Here is a 20,836-nt window from a genome sequence, read left to right as displayed (position 1 = left end):
CCCCGGCGACGAGACGCCAACATTACTCCACCGCTCGCCGGATACGTACCCTCGATTAATCGGTTTGGGGGCTTGGGGATGCGGAAAACCATGTGGGATGTGATTCTGGCATGGACTCTGGGCGCACTCGCAACCCTTGTCCGGTCTTGCGGCGCTGCATCGTGGGCGACTGATGTTTGGTTGGGATGAGCGGGATGCGCGATGAGTGTGTGTGAGAGAGAGAGAGAGAGAGAGAGAGAGAGAGAGCATTGCAAGATGAGCAGTGATGAACTGATAAAGTGACGATCGTATCACTTACCTATAGTAACCTACCATCTCAATGTCACGACACGCAGGCAACGGGAAACACGCCACCGTGACTGCAACGACTGCAGAACTCGTTGGAACGTTTGGGCGGGCGGCATGGGTCGGTATCGCCCATGGCCCAGCGCTCGCAAAGTGTGGCGCTACAGTGGTCCCCACCGGTCCTCTAAAGCCATGGGCCATGGGCCATGGGTCATGGACAAGCAATCCTGGGGGGGGCGAAGGGTGCTGGGCACCATCGAGGAGCAATAGGGAACTGCAGGGCAGCGCATGTGCCCGTGCGCGTCGACGACCCTCGCATCCTCGTAAAAGATGCGCTAATGCCTCTCTGCAAGCATTGTTTATCGAGATCTCCTTGAATGCAGCTGACTGAATGCAGGTCAAGAGGTCAAGATGGCGGGTGCGAGAGATGACGTTTGCTCACGGCTCTCATGTTTCACAGGCTCATGGCTCAATTGCTCTGTGCTGCTACCGCCGCTCTCCAAATGGTCCACACGCGTACTGTACACGCGGCTGCCTTCCTTTGGGATCTTTGGCAAGTTGATCTACTGCTACTCGATCTGCTCCTGGACGCCACCCCCAACGCAACTCGTTTGATCCTTTGATCCTCTCCGCCCTCTCCGCCCTCTCTCAACGCTCCCAGCTCGTCAAATCGTCAGCCCCGCCGCATTCCTCATGTCTTGGGTCGTCGTCGACAACGCCGATTTCAATTCAGACCAAACATCAACAACAACAACACAACATGTCAATTCACCCCGTCTAGCCTCCATCTCCATCTCCCTCTCTCCATTCAACCTCTCCAAACTCCTCCGGTCCATGTCGCTCTCCCTCTCGCTCTCCACCCGCCCCTCCCGGCCACCATCCAAGGCCCTCGGCACCTATAAACAAGAAGTTGTGACCATGCACCCGCCCGTTGCTCAAACACACCATCTCGTCTCCGCTACCACCACAACAACTTACAGCTACTCGCCTTCGTCCGAACGCTACTACCACCCCTCACCGTCAAGCATGCCTTACCACGAAGACAGCGAGAGCACAATTCCTACCTCCGACATCAGTCTCACCACGGATGCGTTTACGGACGCAGACGAGGATCAGAGTTTCACCGAAGACTCCCACCCCAATCCCCACCCTTTCCCCCACCACCACACCCACAACCACCACCACGGTCACAACAACCACGGCCATAACCACAGCCACAACCGCAATCACCACTACAACCACACCCCCGCCCACCCCTACGTCCATGTTCATGCCCATACTGCAGCGCACACACAGCCTCACTCTCACCACCTTCCTCGTAGCCCCCGTCGCGCTGAGTATCGGTCAGCCAACACGAACGCTAGCGCTAGCGCCAGCGCCGGCGCCGGCGCATCTGATGCGATGGACGCCAATGCTCGACGCGTTACGCGCCGGTGTGACGCTGACGCTGTGGCGCACGGCGTGACGGCCGATCCTGATGCGGCTAAACGCAATCGGCGCACGACAAAGAAAGTGTCTGCCAGCGGCTTCCACTCCGTCAGCGATGAAGAGCTCTCGGCCCTCTTTCTGTTCAAGGAGCGCATTGGCAATGGTAACTGGGGACAGGTGTATCTGGCGCGGCCACTGGAGTCTGATGGCGGAATCGGAACCGACTCAGCGCACCGCAGCGGCCGTGGCGGCCGTGGCCGGGTTGCCATCAAGAGGGTCGAGCGGACGGGCGACGCCGTGAGCTACTTCGCTGGTCCGGAGCTGACATCAGGAGTCGACACAGTGCGTCAACGCTCTGTGGAGCGAAATGAAGGTCATCCGTCGACTGCGGCATGAGCCGCACCCAAGTATCATCCACTTTGAGGCGTTCCTGCTTTCGCCGAGCTGCGCCGCCATTGTCATGCCACTGCACCGTGGCCCGATGCCACTCCCCCTCTCCGTCGGCAAAGCGCTGCGATACTTCCGCCAGCTCGCCAGCGCCGTCGCGTATCTCCACGAGAACAACATTACGCACAACGATATCAAGCCCGCCAACATTGTCATGAGCTACAGCGACGTACCAGTGCTCGTCGACTTTGGCTTTGCGCAGATCCACAAGGCGAGCGATCCCGAGCCATTCATCTCCTCCGCCACCTGGGGTACGCCAGAGTACATGGACCCGCTCCGCGTCATGGGGCACAAGCACGACGAGCGCATGTCGGATGTCTGGAGCCTCGGCGTGACTATGTACGAGGTGCTTGTAGGGCGCACTCCATTTGAGATCACGACAGAGGAGCTGTTCGAGACGCACGAGCAACTCGACGAGTACCTTCGCCGCTCGCGCTCTGGCAAGTGGTACGGCGAGTACCACATCTGTGATAGTGAGTCATCTGACGCCACGTTGAGCTAACTACAGACAACCTCGAGCGAATTCTTCAGCACGTGCTGTATCCAGACCCCGTGTATCGTCCCTCAGCTATGGAGGTGTACTACGCTGTCTCGAACATCATCGAACAGTACAACAGAAGCTCCAACGAGACGCCTAGAGTCGAGCACCCTGAGAGAACCGGCATGCGTCTCATCGCCATCGAGGCTGAAGAGGACCGCCCCCACCGCGAGGAGAGGGAGAGGCAGGAGAAGTCCGAACGCCGCCTCAAGAAGGCGCAGAGTGAGGTGCATCGCCGCTCGGCAGTGGTCGGCCCCCAGAAGACTGCCAGCGTCAGCGTCCTCCGGCCGGCGAAGCAGTTGCGTTCTGGCACAACGGAAGAGAATGTCTTTGTAGAGACGTCCGGGTCGTCCGTGTGGGGAACCAAGGTGCGCCCCCGCAGCCGCGATCAGCTTCGCCAGGACGAGAACAGACCCCCGCGCGTCGTTGAAGGCACTGCGCGCCCACTCCGCCCCACAGCGGCCGCCAGCGCGTCCAAGCCCACTGCGTCAGCGCCAGTCAAGTATGCGCCCGCGACGCGCGAGGAGGTGCTCGCCGCCACGCTTGGCTCCCTCGTTTCGCGCGGCGACCCTCCGGCCAACACGCCGTCGCCACGGCGCGAGCGCCCCTCTTCGGCAGCCGCCGACTTTGCTAGAGAGTACCGCGAGCGCCCTCGGACGGCCGAGGGGTCTCGCCGCTTCGACGGGTCGCCTCGCCGCGTTGAGAGTATGCGGGAGCGTCCGGCGTCCCGCCTCTCCAAGCTGGCAGAGGTCACTGAGTGCGAGGTTTTGGCGAGCAGTGAGTCTTCTGCTAGCCCTGCTATCTGCCATCAGCTAACCCCAGCCCCAACTACACCCAAGATCCAGGTCTCGCCATCTAGAGTCGCGCCCCGCGTTGATGTCAATATCTCGACTTCTAACTTCTCGCCTCTCCGTCCCTCGCCACCTCTGGTGTCCAAGTACCGCGGCCCGCCGACTGTGCCCTCGCCCAACCGCAAGGCCAAGCAGAGCACGGCGCCCAGCGAGCTCGTTCACGCCGATAACCCCGTACCCGATCTGGAGCGCCTCGCGGAGTGGGCGAAGCAAGTGGAGCGTGAGTTATGGTCAGCTGTCACGTTGCTGACCTCAGTGTACGTGGAGCAGGCGAGGCGTGCGATGGCCGAGGGCCGCCCTGTGCCGTCCATGACGCTGCCCGACCTCGAGGAGCTGAAAGGCCACCACGCGCAGTCTACGGCCCAGGCCACACGTCCCGAGAGTCCCCCCTTCCCTCGGAAAAGCGACAGACTTGGGCCTCGAGACAGGAAGAGGTCTGAGGTCACCGGAGAGGCTGAGGTGCCGGCGATGACCGTAAGCTCGCGCAGAACCGCGAGCACGGCACTCCAGACGCCAGCTACGGCTCGTACCTCTTTGCCAAAGGTGAAGGGCAAGGGCAAGGAGAAGGAAGCGGAGAAGGAGAAGGACACAGAGACGGAAAACGAAAAGGAGAAGGAGAAGGGCTCGCTATCCAAGGCCGCATCGCAGACGCTCAAGCGCCACCCCGTGAGCCAGGTCTTCCGCCGGTGGGGTGATCGCCATGATAAGGGAGCCACGCGTGAGTTAAACAACTTGGCCTCACTGACCGCAGCCGAGCAGCCGCGTATCGCGGTGCGCAAGAGCGAGCCGCAGCTCGAGCGGCGGCCCGTCTCGTCCCAGCTACAGGAGGTGCTGGGCGAGGAGGAGCCTGAGCGCGTCACCCCTAGCCGCCTGGGCAAGGCGGCCAGCAGCCGGAGCCTGCGTGAGGTGGTGCAGGTCGGCCTCGGGCGGGACCGGAGCAAGACAGTGCCGCGCCGCTTCGGCGCCAGTCCCTACGCCGAGCGCGAGACCCAGGAAAGCAGCAAGAAGGAGGACAAGAAGGAGAGAAGAATCAGCCTGTTCAAGCTTTTCAAGGGCAAGAAGTAGACATTTGGTACGAGCGCACACGAGCACGCTCATCGGGAAACATACGCTCGCCCATGATCACTTGGATCGCTTGTGAATATTACATACCTAGTGCTACTCGTGCAAATGTCATGCTCTATGCTCTATTCAGTCCATCTTGTCGACGTCGTCGTCGTCTGACATCTCGTCCATGCGCCGCCCCATGCCGTGTGCCATTGCCTCCTGCCACGCCGCGGCGAAGTCACTCGCCGTCTGCCCCTGGCTCATCTGCACCGCCTCAACAGGGAGCATGTTAGCGCCGAACGCTGGGCCGGTGTTGGCCGCGGGGTGAGCCCGCGAGTCAATCACGCGGAGGACGGGGAGGCGGGCGTCTCCCTCGGCATCCGACGGCGCGGCGCGCGCGCCCGCCAACAGCCCCGCGAGCTCGCCATACGAGAAGAGCAACGCATCCGTGCTGCCGCGGTACGGCTGGAAGTCGGTGATGGTGATCCTGCCGCTGTCGGCGAGATACAAGTCCAAGACATCTGGCGTCAGCGCGCCCGCCGCCGTCTCACAGTTCGGGCCGCCCGCGTAGTTCTCGCGGACCTCGTCCTCGTAGAACTCGCGCACGCGCGCCACGAGCGCGGCCTGCTCCGCCTCGCCTTGGTAGTGCTCGTAGAAGTTTGTGTCGCGCTGCGAGATGCCTGGCGTAAGCTCCACCACGCTCCGGCGTACCGAGGAGGATGTCGTCGCGCACGAAACAGCGCACTTCCTGGCTCGGGTTCATCTCCGTGAAGCGCTTGAGGACGAGCTCGATAGATACTTCCGCCGGCACGTCGGCTGGGGCCACACCTTCGTATGCGCGCGCCGGATCCAGGTCGTGTTGTACGAAATCGGAGGACTTGAGGAGGAGGTAGATGTCGCGCGGCGACGTCGAGTGCAGCGGCCCATGGCCTTGCGGGAGGATGAACGCCGCGTCCTGGGGTCAGCCTGGCGGTCGGCGGGGCAGCGGGGGAATGCGTACCCGCGGACTTGTCCAGTTCAGCTTTGGGAAGACTGCGCCGTACTTTGCGATCGCGGCGCGCATCGCCGCGTTCAGCGCTGGGAGGTGGTATTTCGGCGCGTCGGCGTGGCTCGGCTCCGCCCCCGCGTCTTCGGGGATGAAGATGGAGTCGGACTCGATCCACTGGTGTCAGAGTGTTGCGTACGCTGCTCACCTCGAGAAAGGCGGCGCGCTCCCCTAGGGCGTCGACCGAGATGATCGTCGCGGGTGTCGTGAGGTCCTCGAAGACGTCGTACCATGCGCTTGTGCGGGCTGCGTCGACTTCGGCGCGCGTCAGCGGAGGGAATAATGGCGGGGGAGTGGTGGATGTCGGCACGGGCATCTTTTGTCTTTAGTAGATGAGAGAGTACAACGAAGAGATGAGTCAGAGATCACCCCGCGAGCGGACTCGAAATGTGGAGGCGGGCAGGCCGATCTTTGCCACCGAGGTCACGTGCGCCCCACGTGCCACTCTTGCCCCGCCTCCACATAGCAATTTCTCATTGCGCCGCACCGTGCCGCAACAACAACTCATCACGAGATGCCTGCGGGACTCGGCAAGACAACGGAGAAGCGCTTCGACCCACACGACCACCTTGTGCGGCAGGGGTGGAAGGGCAAGGGAACTGGTGAGTGTTGCGGGCGGGATGGGCAGCGGCAGCGGCAGCGGCGCGAGGTTAGCTCGGACTCCGGAGTCGGTGTAAAGGACCGGCTTTGGCTGCTGAACAACATGTGCTGCCCTCCCGAGCCCTTGTCGGCTAGAGAAGCGGCGCTTGATTTGACGCTCCTCAGCTGGTCGCTGACACCAGCTCTGAAGCATGGGCACGCGACACGCCCCCTGCCCGTTGTGCAGAAGAAGACGATGAGCGGTATCGGCAAGGATCGCGACGAGGCGATTCCATTCTGGGACCAGTGAGTCAGGCGCTGCAGTGGTTGAGCCCGGGCACGGGGAGGTTGGGATGGGATGCTTTCGTCCGCCAATCGCCTGGCCTCGGTCCCCACTCTGGTATCACACCACCACAGACGGTCACAACCGCCACCTTACACCGGAACAAGCTGACAGCAGCATCTTTGCTTCCACAGCCGCCTCTCTTGCCTCTGCGGCAACATCAGGCGCGTCCACGCCCACAACACCCGAGCCCCCAAAACCAGTACTCAGCATTGCGGCACGGAGCAGCCGCGAGATCGCCAGGCGCAAGCTGTACTCGGGCTTCTTCCGGAGCACGACAGCCAGCAAAGAGCACACGCCCCAAGCGACAGACGATGACAGCGGGAGCTCGGGCGAGGAGTCGAGCGGGCATGCGGTGGAGACTGTCGTCGACGGCAACGTATCTACCCCAGCACAGATCGATGCGGAGAGCTCGAGCAAGGCCGCGCGGAGGGCTGAGAAAGCCGCGCGCAAGGCTGAGAAGGAGGCGAGAAAGGCGGACAAGAAGCGGCAGAAGGAGACACGCTCCAAGCCCGAGTCTGAGACGTCCACGGAGGCAGCGGCCGCTGAGGAAAGCAAGGAGGAGCGGAGAGCGCGCCGGGATGCGCGCCGCCTCGAACGAGCGGCCAAGCTCGCGGCGCGAGAGGCCCAGGACGCAGAGCGGGGGGATAAGGAGGCTCGGCGGGCGGCGCGAGAGGCTAAGCGGCGAGAGAAGGAGGCGCGGAAGGCGCGGAAAGCCGCGCTCAAGGCTAAGGCGTAGGGCGCAAAGTGGCGCGAGGAGCGCCAATGTGTATTCCGTTGGGGAGCCGCACCTCGACTTGTGAGCTGTGAGCTGCCGATGCCGTTGAAGAGCGAGAGATACCCTGCATCATGTATACCATACAATGGACACTCTGAGACGTCTCTGGCGAGAGCGAGCTGGCTGGATAGTTGGCCGGAGATCAGGCAATGTCCGCTCCCGAGGCGATTGGACGACCGACACAACTCAGTGAGTACTTGTGAGGCAGCGAACACTGCGTCACACAAGGTGGCCCGGACAGAGCAGCACCGCGAACAAATGCCGCAGTGCAAGGCAGGCTCAGGGGATGTGGGCAATGAGGTTGCGAAGGCCCCCGATCGCTGATCGTGGCACTGAGTGGTGCGACAAACTTGACCCTATGGAGCGCGTCAAGACAACCTTGCGCAGCAAAGTGCAAGCAATGGATCTAGCCGATGCCCGGGTGGTTATGAGCCTGTGCGCACTGCTCTCGCTTCTTCTGTGCCGATTGGAGGGCGCCCCGATACCCTCCGACCCCGTCTCTCGTCAGTCACGGAGGGCGATCATTACCAGAGGTATGCGACGAGTCAGAAGCCTCATGAGGCGCATTCCAGCGTGGCAGCGGCCATGTCCGCAAATTCCGGTCGGCGCAGCCACGGTGGCGCCGGCGCAGTCTGGTGGAAACGAGGCCCAGATGGCGTGCGGATGACGACGCCGTGACGCTCACTGGCTGGCGGGGCGACGCGATCGGGGCGGCCTCGACGGGCGGTATGCGGCAGTAGAGCGAGCCTGCAGTAGGGCGAGTTTGGTAATGGGCCGGAGTCGCCGATTTTGTTCGTTCCCGGGCATGTTCTCCATACCACTTCCTGCGCCACTCGCAGCACCACAGCACATAGGAAATTATTGCAGGTCTCGGAGGCTCACTATGAACATGCATGCATTATTAAATTGCTCAGTTCGTACGATTCGTGCTGCTCGTGAGGGAAAGGAGGCGGGGGTGGAGTGGGTGGGGGAGTGGGGGGTTTAGAGTTTGCTGTGGCTGGTACCGCGAGCGGCGTTTCGGCTGCGGGAGGGCCTTGTGCTCCTCTGCTTGACATACTGCTATCATACAAGGTGTTGTGATAGCGTTCACAGCACAGCAAAATTATGCACTCCTAGAGGGTGCGCCATGCGCCGTAGCTGGTCTGCGGGGCGGAGCGGGGGCCGTCGGTCCCGCTTGCGAGGCGCCAAAGGAGGGCGGCGGAGGCACGGGCGATTGGCTGGCCTACCGCGTCCAGGCGCCGCGCAGCGGTCGCGAGGAGATCTGTGACGCCGCCGTCGAGGGTGACACGCGTCGGGGAACGGAAAATGCCGTCGAGCAGCGAGCTGGCATTGCTCGCTGATGCGGGGTCAGGAGAGGGTGGGGCGAGCGCGCGCTCGCCCGCCGACGCGTATCCCCACACCACCAGTGTCGTAAGGAAGACGGCCCAGGGCGTGTACATCGCCCACTCGGAGACGAGGGCATGGCGCAGGTATCGTGCGCTTTGCCAGAGACAGGTCCAGGCGTCGCCGGTCGGGACCCACAATTTCAGGCGCCGCTTCGAGTCCGCGTACTGCTTCGGACCGATTGTGGCGCCGCACACGCTTGTAGCGCCTGCCGCAATCTGCAGCATGGGGATATCGCTTAGGATTGAGATCACGCCAATGGCGATGCTGTCGCACAAGTCGCGGTTCTCAACACTCGGAGGCAGGTGGGCCGTCGCCATCTCGTGTTCAGCGCGCAAGTTGATTACCGCGTTGAGAACGATCGAGCGCCAGTGCTTGCTGCCGTCGCGAAAGCGCAGGCCCATGCCGCCGCGTGTGCGGCAGTCCCATGCGATCGCGAGGAGGCCGGTACAGACCAGGCTGACAGCAAACGGGTTGTCCATCTCCACCTTTGTCTGCGCGCTCTCCGCGGCCAGCGCCGACAACACCGCGCTCGAGTACCCTTCGTGGATAACGTTCACGTGAAATTGGGGATGGAGACCGGGGACAAAATCTCGCCCTTGACGCCTCGGAGTGCGGCTGCCTGACGACTCGACCTGCCGCGCTAGCATCCAGTCCGCGGCCGTTCGCGCTTCCCACTGCGCTGCAGGACAGGGGAGATTAATGTTGTGCGCAAAGATGGAGAGCTGGCGGCTCGGATGCTGAGACCAAAATGCGCTGATCTGTGTGTCGATAAATAAAATAGCGTATGCCGCGCGGCGGCGCTCCTCCTCCTTGGCCCAGGCGATCCAAGCGCCCGCGCCCTGACCCTCGGGTGTGGAGGCGCCTGCGACGCCGATGCCGACTTTGCGGGAGTGAGAAACCACGACCGGCCACATGCACTGGGCAACAAAAAGCGACTCGGTGTCGCCGTACCATGTATCATACACGTGACAGAGAGTGTACGCTTGAAGAGTGGAGAGCTGCATATCGAGGCCGCAGTGGTCTTTGAGAAGGACGGCGCGCACGGTTCGCACGAGCTGGCCGTCGTCGCGCCGCGGGTGGTTCCAGTGCACAGCGCCGGTAACGGCCATCATTATGACGAGTTCGGTGGCAGCGGTGTCAACGTCAAACGTTCCACGGTGAATGATGGGAAAACTCGGGGCCACCCGGCTCCAGTAGAGCTCGAGGGCCTCGGTGAGATCCGGGACGGTCAAGCCGAGGTCCTGGGCTGTCAGCCCCAGCTGCTGCGGGCGGGAGAGCAGGCCGCGGCTGGAGCCAAAGCCAGGTCCTCGGCGACCACAAGCGCGGCGACACGAGTCAGGAAGGTTTGGCAGAATTGATCAAAATCCTCCCCAGCCCGTGAGCGCCGCGCCTGCCCTCACAGAAAACTCACTGGATAACTGTTGTTGAGGCGCTCCAGCAAAGCGTCTCTAATGTCCATCAAATCTCCACTGCCTGCTCCGCTGCCGCTTCCACCGCCAACACCTCCGCCACGGCGTTCCGCGCTCTCCTGCGGACGTGTGGCACTGTGCTGGAGAAGCGAGTCAAAGTCGAAGGTCGTTTCGGTGACGCTGGGCTCGTTCCAAAATGTCGGCGCCATCGTGTTCTGCAGCAGCGCCTCCCACGGGTCGGGCGGCCACAGGCCAAAGCCAAAATCGGCCTGCTGCGGCTCCATGACTATGGGCCCCGACGTCAGTTGGAATGGAGTGCCGCTGTCGGCTGGCGCCACGCTGGCTGAGGTAAGGGGGTGGAGAAGGGAGGGCGAGGTCGAACTGCCACTTCCACTTCCGCCAAGAAAGTCGTGCACGGGGAAACCTTCTGACGTGGACGAATCAAAGGTGCCGACGAAAGAGGATGCGACGCTATTTCCCGAGCGTCCCGAGTCTGCGCCAGAATGGTGGCGGCTGCTACTGTGCGGATGCGGAGGCTGGGCCTGATACGCCTGATTGGGATTCGGCGACGGCCGGCTATTCGGAGGTGGCATAGAAGACGATGGCCCTGCCGAGTCCGAGCTCGAGGTCGATGCATGGTCGACAGGACCGGAGGGTGCTGTCCGCGACTTTGACGGGGCGGCGCTGGTGCGTATCCGTTTTGGGTACCGCTCATCGTCGCAAATCCGCCGCCTCTCGTGACGCTGGAGGAGGTCCAGGCGCTGAAAAGAGCGCCCGCACGTGCCACAGTGAAAGTTTGGCTGCGAGTCTGTGGGGTTACAGGTCAGGTGTATAGGCGTGAGAATCAAGTGGCACACCGGGCAAACAGCGAATAGGTGGTTGTGGCGGTGATTGAGGGTTTAGCAATTGGCGGGCCCATTGGAAGGGGGGAAGCGATGCGAGGTTGACGACACGATTGAGGGTCAGCGTTAGACAAGGCACCAAGTAATCGATGGAGCAGGGTTGGAGTCGTAGTCGCAGTCGAGGATATAGTGGCGAGAGAGGAGGGTTGGGTCACAGGCGGGTTGAGAGTATCGCCAAACCGAGCGAGCCGAGCGTAAAGGAGCGTAAGAGCAACGGGCCGATCAGGCCGGAGCATGAGTGATGGACATTTGTGCGTACCACACGACGGAGGCCGTTGACGGGATTGTCGGAGAGCGACGAAGCGAAAAGCGATGGGCAGTGGGGCAGAGGAGACGGTTGGAAGCGGTAAAGTGGCGATTTGAAGGGGTGTGATAACGCAAGCATTGATCGGATCAGGGGCAGCGAAGGACGGATGGGCGGAAGAGGAACAAGGAACAAGCGGGAAAGGCGGCAGCGTAGAGCAGTGGAGAGAGAGAGTCGGGCGTCAGCTGTCATCTCGTGACTCGTATCGAAGAGGCCACTTTGTGCCTCCGACTCCATCGGGTCGCGGGTTACGGGTCGGGGTCCACATGGCCCCCGCCTCCGCACCCTTTCCACCAAATCACTTTACCCATGCCGCATTTTAGCCGTTTACCGGCTCCCACACCTCCGGACCGGCCACGGTCGCGCCATGTCCATTTAGTGTCGATCCGACAAATCTGCGGTCTGAGACATAGTGCGATCTGCACGGGAGCCGTGTGTGTGATGTGCACGGGGGGTGACGGCAATGTCTCGGGGGCGCAGCGCAGGACAGAAGACTTACGGTTAGCAGCGTGGCGAATCAGGTGGTCCTGTAAACATCAGCGCGGCTCTTCGGGGGAAAACGAGGGGAATGAAGATGATGTCAGCGCACCACCTGGGCGGTGGCAGTGGAGGCAGCACACAGAGATACCTGTAGCCTACAGCGACATGCTAGCACCCCAGCAGTGGCCTCACCTTGCGGGTGAATAGCTTTCCGCAGCCGGGAAAGGCGCAACGGAGATTCTTGGTGGATGTAGAGCGCGAATTCCAGCCACTGCCAGACGCGGCTGGGAGGGGCGCAGGAGGCCGGGGATGATCCCGGAGGTGGTCGCGGGGAATGTGGTGCGCGGCGTGATTACTGGGGAGGAGCTGGGGCGCGTGTGGGTGTGGGTGCTGATGGGGGTGCGGGTGTGGTGGATGGGCGCTGGGGTGTTGTTGATGAGGCTGGACGCCCGAGTGACCCGTCTGCGAAGGGGAGTGTTGGAGGTGTGCTGGGAGGTCGCGGCGACGCATATCGGTCATGGCGCGGGGGGAGGGTGTGGTGCCCCAGCTGAGGCGAGGTGAGGCGGCGCAGTGAGTGTCCTGCGCCGAGGGGAGGGATATGGCGAGGATGGTGAAGACGCTACGAGGAGGGTGAGCGAGCCCACCCTGCCTGGTAGGTGACTAGGCAGCGCACACGAGATAAGATTGGCGGGAGAGGTGGGGGGTGGGCTCGTCCTAGCAAAGGAAGCGTTGATGTGAGCCGTACTAGGAGTCGCAAGTAATCTTGATTGAGTTGCGCGAGCCGGCGGGGTGAAGGTGGGTGAGAGTGGGTGTAGGTGGGTAGGTGGGAAGTTGGGTAGATGGGTAGATGGGTGGACGTGGGGGTGTTTGAGAGTGGAGTGGGGGTGGCGGCGCCGGCGTGTGGCAAGAAGTAGAAGAGGTTGGAAGACGTAGATGATATTCTAGACGGGAAGAGGAAAGGTTTTGTGGACAGCAGAAAGATATCTGGCGGCCGACGGCGGTTACCGTTGCGAGATGCGATGTAAGCGGAGATGAGCAGCTGGGCTGGATGGGTAGATATCCGGCAGCCTGATTATACGGTAGTGCGGTAACGGTAGCGTTGTCGGGTTCGGGTTTGTGTGGATTTTCTAATTCCTGCGATCCTGCGCATGTCTCTCTGCATGGTCCCTGAACGAGTTTCTGGATCAACCGTGCATGCGTCGTGCGTGTGCACTGTACAGGAGAACGGGTGTGGGGTACGAATGTGCCGGTGATTGCTTGGCTTGCATGGCCTGGCGCTTCATCTCTGAGACATGGCGCACTGCTCGCGGCATGAAAGATGCCACCTTGTTAGTGGCATGCCGACGGCGAGCCCTGAGCGCGAGACAAGTGAGTGTCTTGCATGGCCAGGGGGGGTAGCGATGGGGCGAAGGGCTAGGGAGGGAGGGCCTTACACAAGAGTTGGCATGGGATTCCCGGACTCACTGTGACCCAGGACAACGGAAATGGAATAGGAGCACGCGCGCGTGTCGACTTGTGCGGCATCCCGTTCCACAGGCCAAATTTGTTACGACGGACGGCGGCGAGCGCCACTCGGTGAGCATTGATCTTGCTGCCAGGTGCTGTCCAGGGATACGATCAAGCGCAACACGCGCCTCCTCTCGGCCGGTGCGTCTGCGCCCGAGAGGCGCATTTGTTGAGCCGCGGCGACCCTGGCTGACAAGCTGGCAAGGTGAGCAGGTAGCTAGGCGGCAAAGAGGCAGAGAGGCAGAGAGGCAAGCAAGCAAGCAAGCATGGAACCCTGAGTTACTCGTGCGAGTCGGGGCCCGAGAGCGGCATGTCGGACTAGAGAAAATGAGAAGCAGCACAAAGAGGCGCAAAGAGGAGGGGGCTAGAGACAAGAGGGAGGGCAGCACGAGGGCAAGAACGACGGGCGTGAGGAGAGAAGTGACTGCCCTCTGGCACGCCGCCGTTGCGTCCGGCCCGATCCGCTAATGCAGCGCTCAACGGATTTATCTCGGATCATTTCATCCGACGATTTACGCCTATCCTCACCGAGGGTAATCTCTTAAAAGCACGGTGCCTGAGATTCCAGACGGCATGTTTCCAGTCCGCGGCCATGGCCGCTCCCGATCTCCGATCTCTGGAGGCTCTCTGCTGTTCTTTCTATTCTCTGCTCGCTCTGTGCTCTCTACGTGCGTGGCTGCGTGGCTTTCTGCATGCCGCCGGATCCGTTTTTGCGTGTGACACGCAGCAACCGAGGTTCCAGCGGCCCTTCCCGTTCGCCCACAACCACAACCACACCCCGTATGTACCAATCCCAACCCTCCGATCTCATACCTTTGCGTTCACGATCGTCACCCGACCCACAGGAGTCGATGCCCAGATACGCATAGGGCCCAACGCCCAATTGCCCAACGCCCCGGCGGCGAGCGTCGCCAGCCCCGCCGGCGCCGCGGCATTCATTGCAAGGCACCGCCTGTCGTTTGATCGCCCTCCTTTGGCCCCCTGGAGACTAGAAGCTGGCCGCGAACATGTGGCGTCGTGACTGACGGGGGATCGACAGATCGACGGCTTGGCACTCTCAGACTGGATGAGATCTGCGCACCGTCTCAGGACGTCCTGTCTGGACTTGTTCCTCCCCCAAACGCTCCGACCGCGACTACCTCGCTTTGTCTGAGTAGTAATCAAGCACAGGCCGCTCGAGACAATACCCAGCGCCCAATGCACCGTGATCGAAGCCACGCTGATCGCTGACGATGATCTGCATCGACAAACCTTGCACGGCCTCGAGCCGTCGCCCAGCTGATCTGCTGACGCCAGCAGTCGAGGCCGAAACCCGAAACGCTCCACTAAACCCTAAGCGCGTCGTCGTCTCGGCGGCTCCGAGCCCTCCGGGCGCTCCAAGCGCCCTCGCTGCACATGCACAGCACATGTGCGGATATACGGATGCGTAACGCAGCAGCCGCCGGCCCCGACCTCAGCCGGGTGGCCCGCGCTGCGCCCGCTCCGCGGAATGTCCAGCCAGCGCCAGCGCGTACGGAGCATCATTGCGCCGGGCCTACTTCTTCTCCGCCGCCCTCCCGAGCCGCGGTTACTATGATCTAATCTTTCGCATGTCAGTTCCTGATGCGTGCATGCTCCATCGCCCCATCCCCAACCCGGACACCGAGCACAGAACAATGGATGTCGCGCCGGCCTGACCGGAAATCGATTGCGCTCGGAGCTGAGCGCTGAGCGCTGTGCGCTGTGCGTTGTGCGTTGTGCGTGTACCCTGCCGATCGCGATCTGCAGAGTGGCAGGGGCAGACCCCACATGTCGCGACATGATATTCGGAGCTCCTTTGGCCCTATACTCCGTCGTCGTTGTGCATGGTAAGCGCGAAGCGATGCCGGAAAGGTACAATATGGAGATGATCCCCGGGCGGCGGGGCGCACGTTCTGGCTGATGTCGATCTCGGCGCACGCGTGTGCAGCCGGCCGAGTGGCGCAGCAAAGCGGCCGCGACTGTGCGTTGGTTCTCCCGTGCATACCGCTGTCGATCGGCCGGGGGCCGCGGTGACACCGCGCGCGCAGGTCCGTGCTGCCTGAGAATGCGCTTTTGCCATGGTATGTTGGCGTCCTGGCGTCTTCGTTTTTACTTGACGTCGCATTGCGATCCTCCGAAAGTCGTGGATTCTTCAGCATCTCGCGTGCTCCCAACGCACTTCGTCATCGCCGCTACGCCACCGCATCGCTGCTTCGAGCTTCACCGCCACGATCTCGGCGAGACGACCAGTCAGAGCGCGAGAACGTGACGGCCGACGCCGTGGCGCCGAAATAGGGGTGCCGCCGCCACATTCCCCGCCCAGCCCCCTCCCTCCATGCCCTTTGGCGGCTCCGTCGGTGTTGGCAGCGAAAGCGGCACCCAGTTAGTACCGGGGTAAGTGAAGCGTGGTCGAAGGGAAAGTCAGCCGCGCCTCACGGCGAGAATTTGTGGCCGAGCAGCCCTGTCCCGAATGCCAGAGATCTGCGCATCTGCATGCGTTATCCGGCATACACATGCTGTCGGCTCCCGTCAGCTTGGGTGCTTGGGACGGTGGGGCGGAGTCGTGCTCCGTCCAGCGCCAAACGTTTGACGGAGGAAGTGCTTGCGCGCGTGCGTGCGCGTGCGTGAGGCATTGTCGGGCAGAGGACACGGCGAATTCGCCGATCAGTGGCCACACGTCACCGAGCGCTTCGTTCTTCTCAATTGCTCGGAGCATAGCGACTGCCTCGTGCGTGAATTGGTGTTTGAACGGAAGTAAGCGCTATCGCCTGACAGCGGCGCGTGTCCCGGATCGATTTCGCCTCCAACTCACGCCTCCTCCTGCGACGGCCTCGCGATCCTCGCTCTTACTCATCACTCTCAGCCCTGCTCTTACTCATCCCTCCCTCCCACTCACCCCGCGCCTGACATCCCTCTCACTGAAACGGCCGCATGTCTCGCAATATCTCCGCCCCCTCTACACCCACTACCATCCCCGTCACAGCCCATGCAGCGAGCATGCCCGGCCCCGCGCCGAGATCGTACCTGACTGTCCTCGCCGCGCATGTCTCACCAAGTCTCCGCTGTCTCATGCAGATCTGGCTGTCTCACTTCCCATCTTCCAGAACTTGCCAGAGGGTCTCTGGACACGGAGGATACGTAGATGGTCGATCTGGGGTGTGGGATCTCGGGCGCTCGAGCTCGCCGGCGCCCTGCGACCGGAGGCCCGAGGAGCACGTGCACGAGCATACAGCACCCGCTGAACGGCCGACGGCGGCTCATCAGCACTTGGACTGGAGCCGCCGTACCTAAGCCCCGCTCTCCATGCATGACGGCACACTCACACACGGCCACTCGCGCACTACGACGATCAGCGGGAGGCCCGAAATGCGCCGTGCGCGCTACTGCTTGATCGCTTGAGACAGATCTGCAAGGCGTTTTTCGGACGGCGTCCAGACGATCCAGACCTGCAGATCTCGGGCGGGGTCTCGGGCAGCGGGCATGGCATGTACACCGCGAATGTCTCGTGCAGTGGACACGTGCTGCACGGTAGTTGGCACGAGTGCCGCGGTTGTAGGCGCGCACGAGACGACCGGGTCGTCTGCATAAGCGGTGACAACTCTTCCCAGGTGGCAACAAGCAACATCGTACCCCCGCAGTGCTGCAGTGTGGGCCAACTGATCCGTACGTCGAGGTACCACTACTATTGGGATATCGTCGAGCTAGAATAAATACGAAGAGAGATGGGTGGCCCAGGAGCGAGGCCTGCACCCAGAGGCGTCGGCATTCGACATCTCTGCATACAGAAGGCCTTTTCAGAGCGAGTGCAGGTTCAAACCCTGGCGCCACCAACATCAACTACCACCCCACCAACGTACACGCGCGCCCACCTGCACCTTGTGAGATTATAGAATACCAGAGTCGCGCAGGGCGTTCTGCAGAATCGTCTCCTTCACCGCCGCAAACACCAGCCTGATCTGGGCGTCAGTCATGAACAGATACAAGAAAACTCACGTTGGATGTGTCTGTGGCTTGTGTCAAGTGAGGGTAGATGCTCAAGCGTGCGCGGTTGGTCTGGGTGAAGCGCCAGAGAATGTACTTGGCTGCCTTGTTAATGTCGGCGCCACCAGTGTATTCTGGGAAGTAGTTGACAAGTGGGACCTTGGGCAGCTTCTGCTTGAAGATGTCAATCTTGTTCAAGAAGAGGATGACCGAGGTGCGCAGGAACCAGCGCGAGTTGATTACCGACTCGAACAGGACGAGCGACTCCTGCATGCGGTTTTGTCCGTTCTCCTCGAGAAGGACCTGGTCGTACTCGCTGAGCGCGACGCAGAAGATGATGGATGTGACTGCCTCGAAGCCTGCGGTGTTAGCGTGGTTTAGGTCGTGAGAAAGGGTGGGCGATGGAGCCGTTAGAGGGTGTCCGCAAGGTCCATGGCAGGCCACGCGGACGATTGAGACCTCTGCTCGCTGTGCGCCAATGTGCTCTCCCCCGCCAACAAAGATTCCCTTAGGCCGCGTCTCCCAAACACTCACAGTGAATCCACTTCTTGCGCTCGCTGCGCTGACCACCCACGTCAAACATGTGAATGCTAAGCTGGCCCATGTTGAATCGAGTCTCGCTGATACCAGTCGTTTTTGATCGGGCGCGGAGGACGTCGTTCTCGTTGGGAACGTACTCGGCGGACGAAATGCGGTCGAGATTGGAGAAGAAGTAGGTGGCCGAGTCCATGAGGTAAAACTCGGATGAGCGGTCCATGATCACCGGGATGATGGGGTCATGCCAGAGCGCCTCGATTGCCTGGAACAGCTCTGCCGACATGAAGCCTGTCTCGTCAATCTTGTAGCCCAAGATGCGGTCGGCATATGTTCGGTTGGTAGGCTCCTCGGGGTCGACACCAATTTTCCTCATCGCCATGACGAGTGCTTGTGCCGAGACAAGCACGTTACTGTGGATCGTGGGCTTGAACGCCAAGAGCTCCTCCTTGGTGTAACCGTTCTGGTGAATAATCTTCATCTGTTTGACGATTGTCGACTTGCCGGACTCGCCGGAGCCTGGTGTCAGCTGGTGTTACATGCGGTGCTGCCGAGGAGGACAAGAAAGGTGGCGGCGGGGAGGACGCCGGATACCGCATTGGCTTTCTTCGGGCCGTGCTGCTCTTCTTCTCGATGCTATTTTTGCTCTGCTATCGGCCTCTCGTGGGCTCCGTGACTGCAAAAAAGGGGAGTCGCGGTGCGCAACCGACGAGAGATAAGGAGAAGCCGCAAAGGTCTCGAGAAGCGAAGAAGGCTCCAAAAGGGGACAGACACCACCAGCGAGGCCAGGCGTCTTCGCGACGACAGTGTGGAGCGTGTCGCCACCTTCCTCCGATGCGTAATGGACACTCCCGTAACATCTCATCACAACAACTCACCTAGGAGGAGAAGTTTGCACTCCTTCTTAAACTTCTTCGAGTCGTCGTCGAGCTGTTTGTCAATCTGGTTGCTGTTGTCCTTCTTGGTCGCGCGCGACTCGCCGTCCGGGGGCGGTGCGGCGGCGAGAGCGGCGGCCAATCCCTGCCCGACGCCCTGGGGCGCACCGCTCCCATTAGGAGTCGGGCCGGTGTCTGCTGTCGCTTGGCTGATTTGGGACGCTGTCTGCTGCGGCTGCTGGGTGGTGGAGGTCGTGGACGTGACAGCCGCAGCAGACGCAGTCTGCGCCTCTTGGGCTCGCGGTGGTGCCGGTGGGGCGGGCTTTGGGGGCGCTGTGCGCGGCGCCTCCGCCTTGGTGGCCTCCGAAGACATGCACCCACCCATGTTTGGGCTAGTTGGGGTTTGGGGGAAGGCTGTTCAATGTAGTCGAGTGGGGAGGCGGACGTTGCGCGAGGCCAGCAACGCGTGCGAGCGACCGGGATGGAAAGGGTTGCTCAGAGAAGACTAGAGAGGATGTCAGTGGATGTTGCAGGGGGTGCGGAGTGGGGGGTGGTCAAGGGCAGCGCGAGGCGAGTAGAGCGCGGGAAGTTGGGGTGGGCACTGTGAGGAGGAGGAGGAGGAGGAGGAGGAAAATGGTGGATGTGAAGGAGGAAGACGGAGGCGCGCCGTGAAGAGTTTTGAGGTGTCGGGAAGAAAGAGAGTGGGGAGGTGGTGGAAACGATGACTCACCGGAGGGAAAGGGGGAAAGGGGAGAGGAGGAGAAGGTGAAGAGAGCGTTATGAGATCAAGGGGGGATGGCGATGGCGTAAGAAAGGACGAGGGCGGCGACGAGGGGATCGGAGAGATGGAAAGTGTTTGAAGAGTAGAGTGTGGAGGAAAGTGTGCGTGAGAGAGCTGGAGGAGGGAGGAGAGGAGGGAGGGAGGGAGGAGAGTGTTGTGAAATGCAATGGTCCGATCACTTGTAATCAAGTCGGGGGCAGCGAGTGGGCGCACGGGCAAGGCGGGTGCGAAAGGATGTTGTTGGAGAAAAGGAGGAAATTGATATTGAAGAGTAAGAGAATGACAAGATTGAGCAAGAGGAGATGGATGACGAGGAGAGGAGGATGTTGAGCGACGACGACGAGGAGGAGGATGCTCGAGGAGGATGATGCTTGGTGGTGGTGGGAGGATGGTGCGAGTGACGGTTGAATGGGGGCAGCCAGTTGAAGAGCAGAGCAGAGCAGGGCAGGGCAGGGAGGGCTTCGGGGAGAGAGCAGAGCCAGGCAGAGTGTGGCTGGCCGGCCTGGGTGAGTGATGGCCAAGGGTAAGGGGGGGAGCAAAAAGGGATCCGGGCCCGCCTCTGGGGCTGCCTGCCATCTGGGGCGTCCGGCCCTAATTAAAACACGGGATCATTTCCTAATCCTCACATATAATACCACAATACTCCCTCTTCTTTGCCTCTTGTCCATCTCATCAAAGGCACGGTGGGCTCTCGATCATCCTGGCTCTCTCCGGCCTCCGTCTCTTGCCCATCCTTCTCACCCCGTCACCGCCATCGTCCATCGTCACCGCCGAACATGCATGGATGCCTACAGTACACTCTCGGTCGGACCGTCATTCACATCGCCTTATCACACAATACTGACGAGGCTTGGAGGCTGCGGCCGATTGACCTCGATCACAGGGCAGAGGCTGGTGGCTTCCCCAATGCGCCTATCCCGGCCTCGACCTCCCCTGCGCCCTCTGATTTTCTCGCCGGCGGCCATGATTCCAGCTCCTTGTACAATCCACAATCTACGTCGACATCAGTCATCGCATACGCGTCTGGACGATCGGTGGAGGCGCTAACAGGGGTGAAATTGGCCGTGGGCACCGTGGGCACCGTGCGCACGCGAAGGCGGAACTGAGCTGGTTGCGCCTCAGTACGGCCAAGACGCCGTGGATCATGGATCATGGAGTGTCTACTCCGTCCGCGTGTCGGGCCCGCTTTTAGAGCGCTTGATGAAATGAGACTCGGCCGCGTCAATTGACGCCCACCGCCCCCATGCATCCTTCTAGCTGCATCGCAGCATAGCGCGTAGCATAGCATATATCTGCATAGCTGTACACCCGACGCCATCACCTCACCGCCACATCTC

At 61.5% G+C, this 20,836-nt stretch overlaps 6 protein-coding genes across 6 annotated transcripts; 3 read left to right on the top strand and 3 right to left on the bottom strand.

Moving 5' to 3' along the window:
• Positions 1–1,686: 1,686 nt before the first annotated feature.
• COLE_06513 (uncharacterized protein) lies at positions 1,687–2,662 on the top strand (the record flags this gene model as incomplete). Its single annotated transcript, XM_018420289.1, has 2 exons — positions 1,687–1,974; positions 2,057–2,662. 2 exons carry the CDS (start codon positions 1,687–1,689, stop codon positions 2,660–2,662), a joined length of 894 nt encoding a protein of 297 aa, XP_018280269.1.
• Positions 2,663–3,405: 743 nt separating this feature from the next.
• Positions 3,406–4,614, top strand: COLE_06512 (uncharacterized protein; the record flags this gene model as incomplete). The annotated part of the gene is made up of 4 exons (XM_018427177.2): positions 3,406–3,475; positions 3,521–3,769; positions 3,806–4,267; positions 4,301–4,614. 4 exons carry the CDS (start codon positions 3,406–3,408, stop codon positions 4,612–4,614), a joined length of 1,095 nt encoding a protein of 364 aa, XP_018280268.1.
• A 126-nt stretch (positions 4,615–4,740) lies between these two features.
• On the bottom strand, positions 4,741–5,957 carry COLE_06511 (uncharacterized protein; the record flags this gene model as incomplete). The annotated part of the gene is made up of 5 exons (XM_018422687.2): positions 4,741–5,117; positions 5,148–5,276; positions 5,308–5,551; positions 5,597–5,758; positions 5,790–5,957. 5 exons carry the CDS (start codon positions 5,955–5,957, stop codon positions 4,741–4,743), a joined length of 1,080 nt encoding a protein of 359 aa, XP_018280267.1.
• A 198-nt stretch (positions 5,958–6,155) lies between these two features.
• Positions 6,156–7,302, top strand: COLE_06510 (uncharacterized protein; the record flags this gene model as incomplete). Its single annotated transcript, XM_018422686.2, has 3 exons — positions 6,156–6,243; positions 6,424–6,526; positions 6,681–7,302. The coding sequence occupies 3 exons, from the start codon at positions 6,156–6,158 to the stop codon at positions 7,300–7,302; spliced, it is 813 nt and encodes a 270-aa protein (XP_018280266.1).
• Positions 7,303–16,376: 9,074 nt separating this feature from the next.
• COLE_06509 (uncharacterized protein) lies at positions 16,377–17,162 on the bottom strand (the record flags this gene model as incomplete). The annotated part of the gene is made up of 1 exon (XM_065626489.1): positions 16,377–17,162. The coding sequence occupies one exon, from the start codon at positions 17,160–17,162 to the stop codon at positions 16,377–16,379; it is 786 nt and encodes a 261-aa protein (XP_065482183.1).
• A 50-nt stretch (positions 17,163–17,212) lies between these two features.
• Positions 17,213–19,103, bottom strand: COLE_06508 (uncharacterized protein; the record flags this gene model as incomplete). Its single annotated transcript, XM_018427175.2, has 4 exons — positions 17,213–17,284; positions 17,322–17,668; positions 17,844–18,362; positions 18,722–19,103. 4 exons carry the CDS (start codon positions 19,101–19,103, stop codon positions 17,213–17,215), a joined length of 1,320 nt encoding a protein of 439 aa, XP_018280263.1.
• Positions 19,104–20,836: the final 1,733 nt, after the last annotated feature.

The sequence above is a fragment of the Cutaneotrichosporon oleaginosum genome (assembly GCF_008065305.1).
Source record: "Cutaneotrichosporon oleaginosum strain ATCC 20508 chromosome Unknown ATCC20508_contig06, whole genome shotgun sequence".
NCBI classification, from domain to species: Eukaryota; Fungi; Basidiomycota; class Tremellomycetes; order Trichosporonales; family Trichosporonaceae; genus Cutaneotrichosporon; species Cutaneotrichosporon oleaginosum.
Note: the sequence above shows the minus strand (reverse complement) of the source record. Positions and strands in the feature narration are given on the sequence as shown.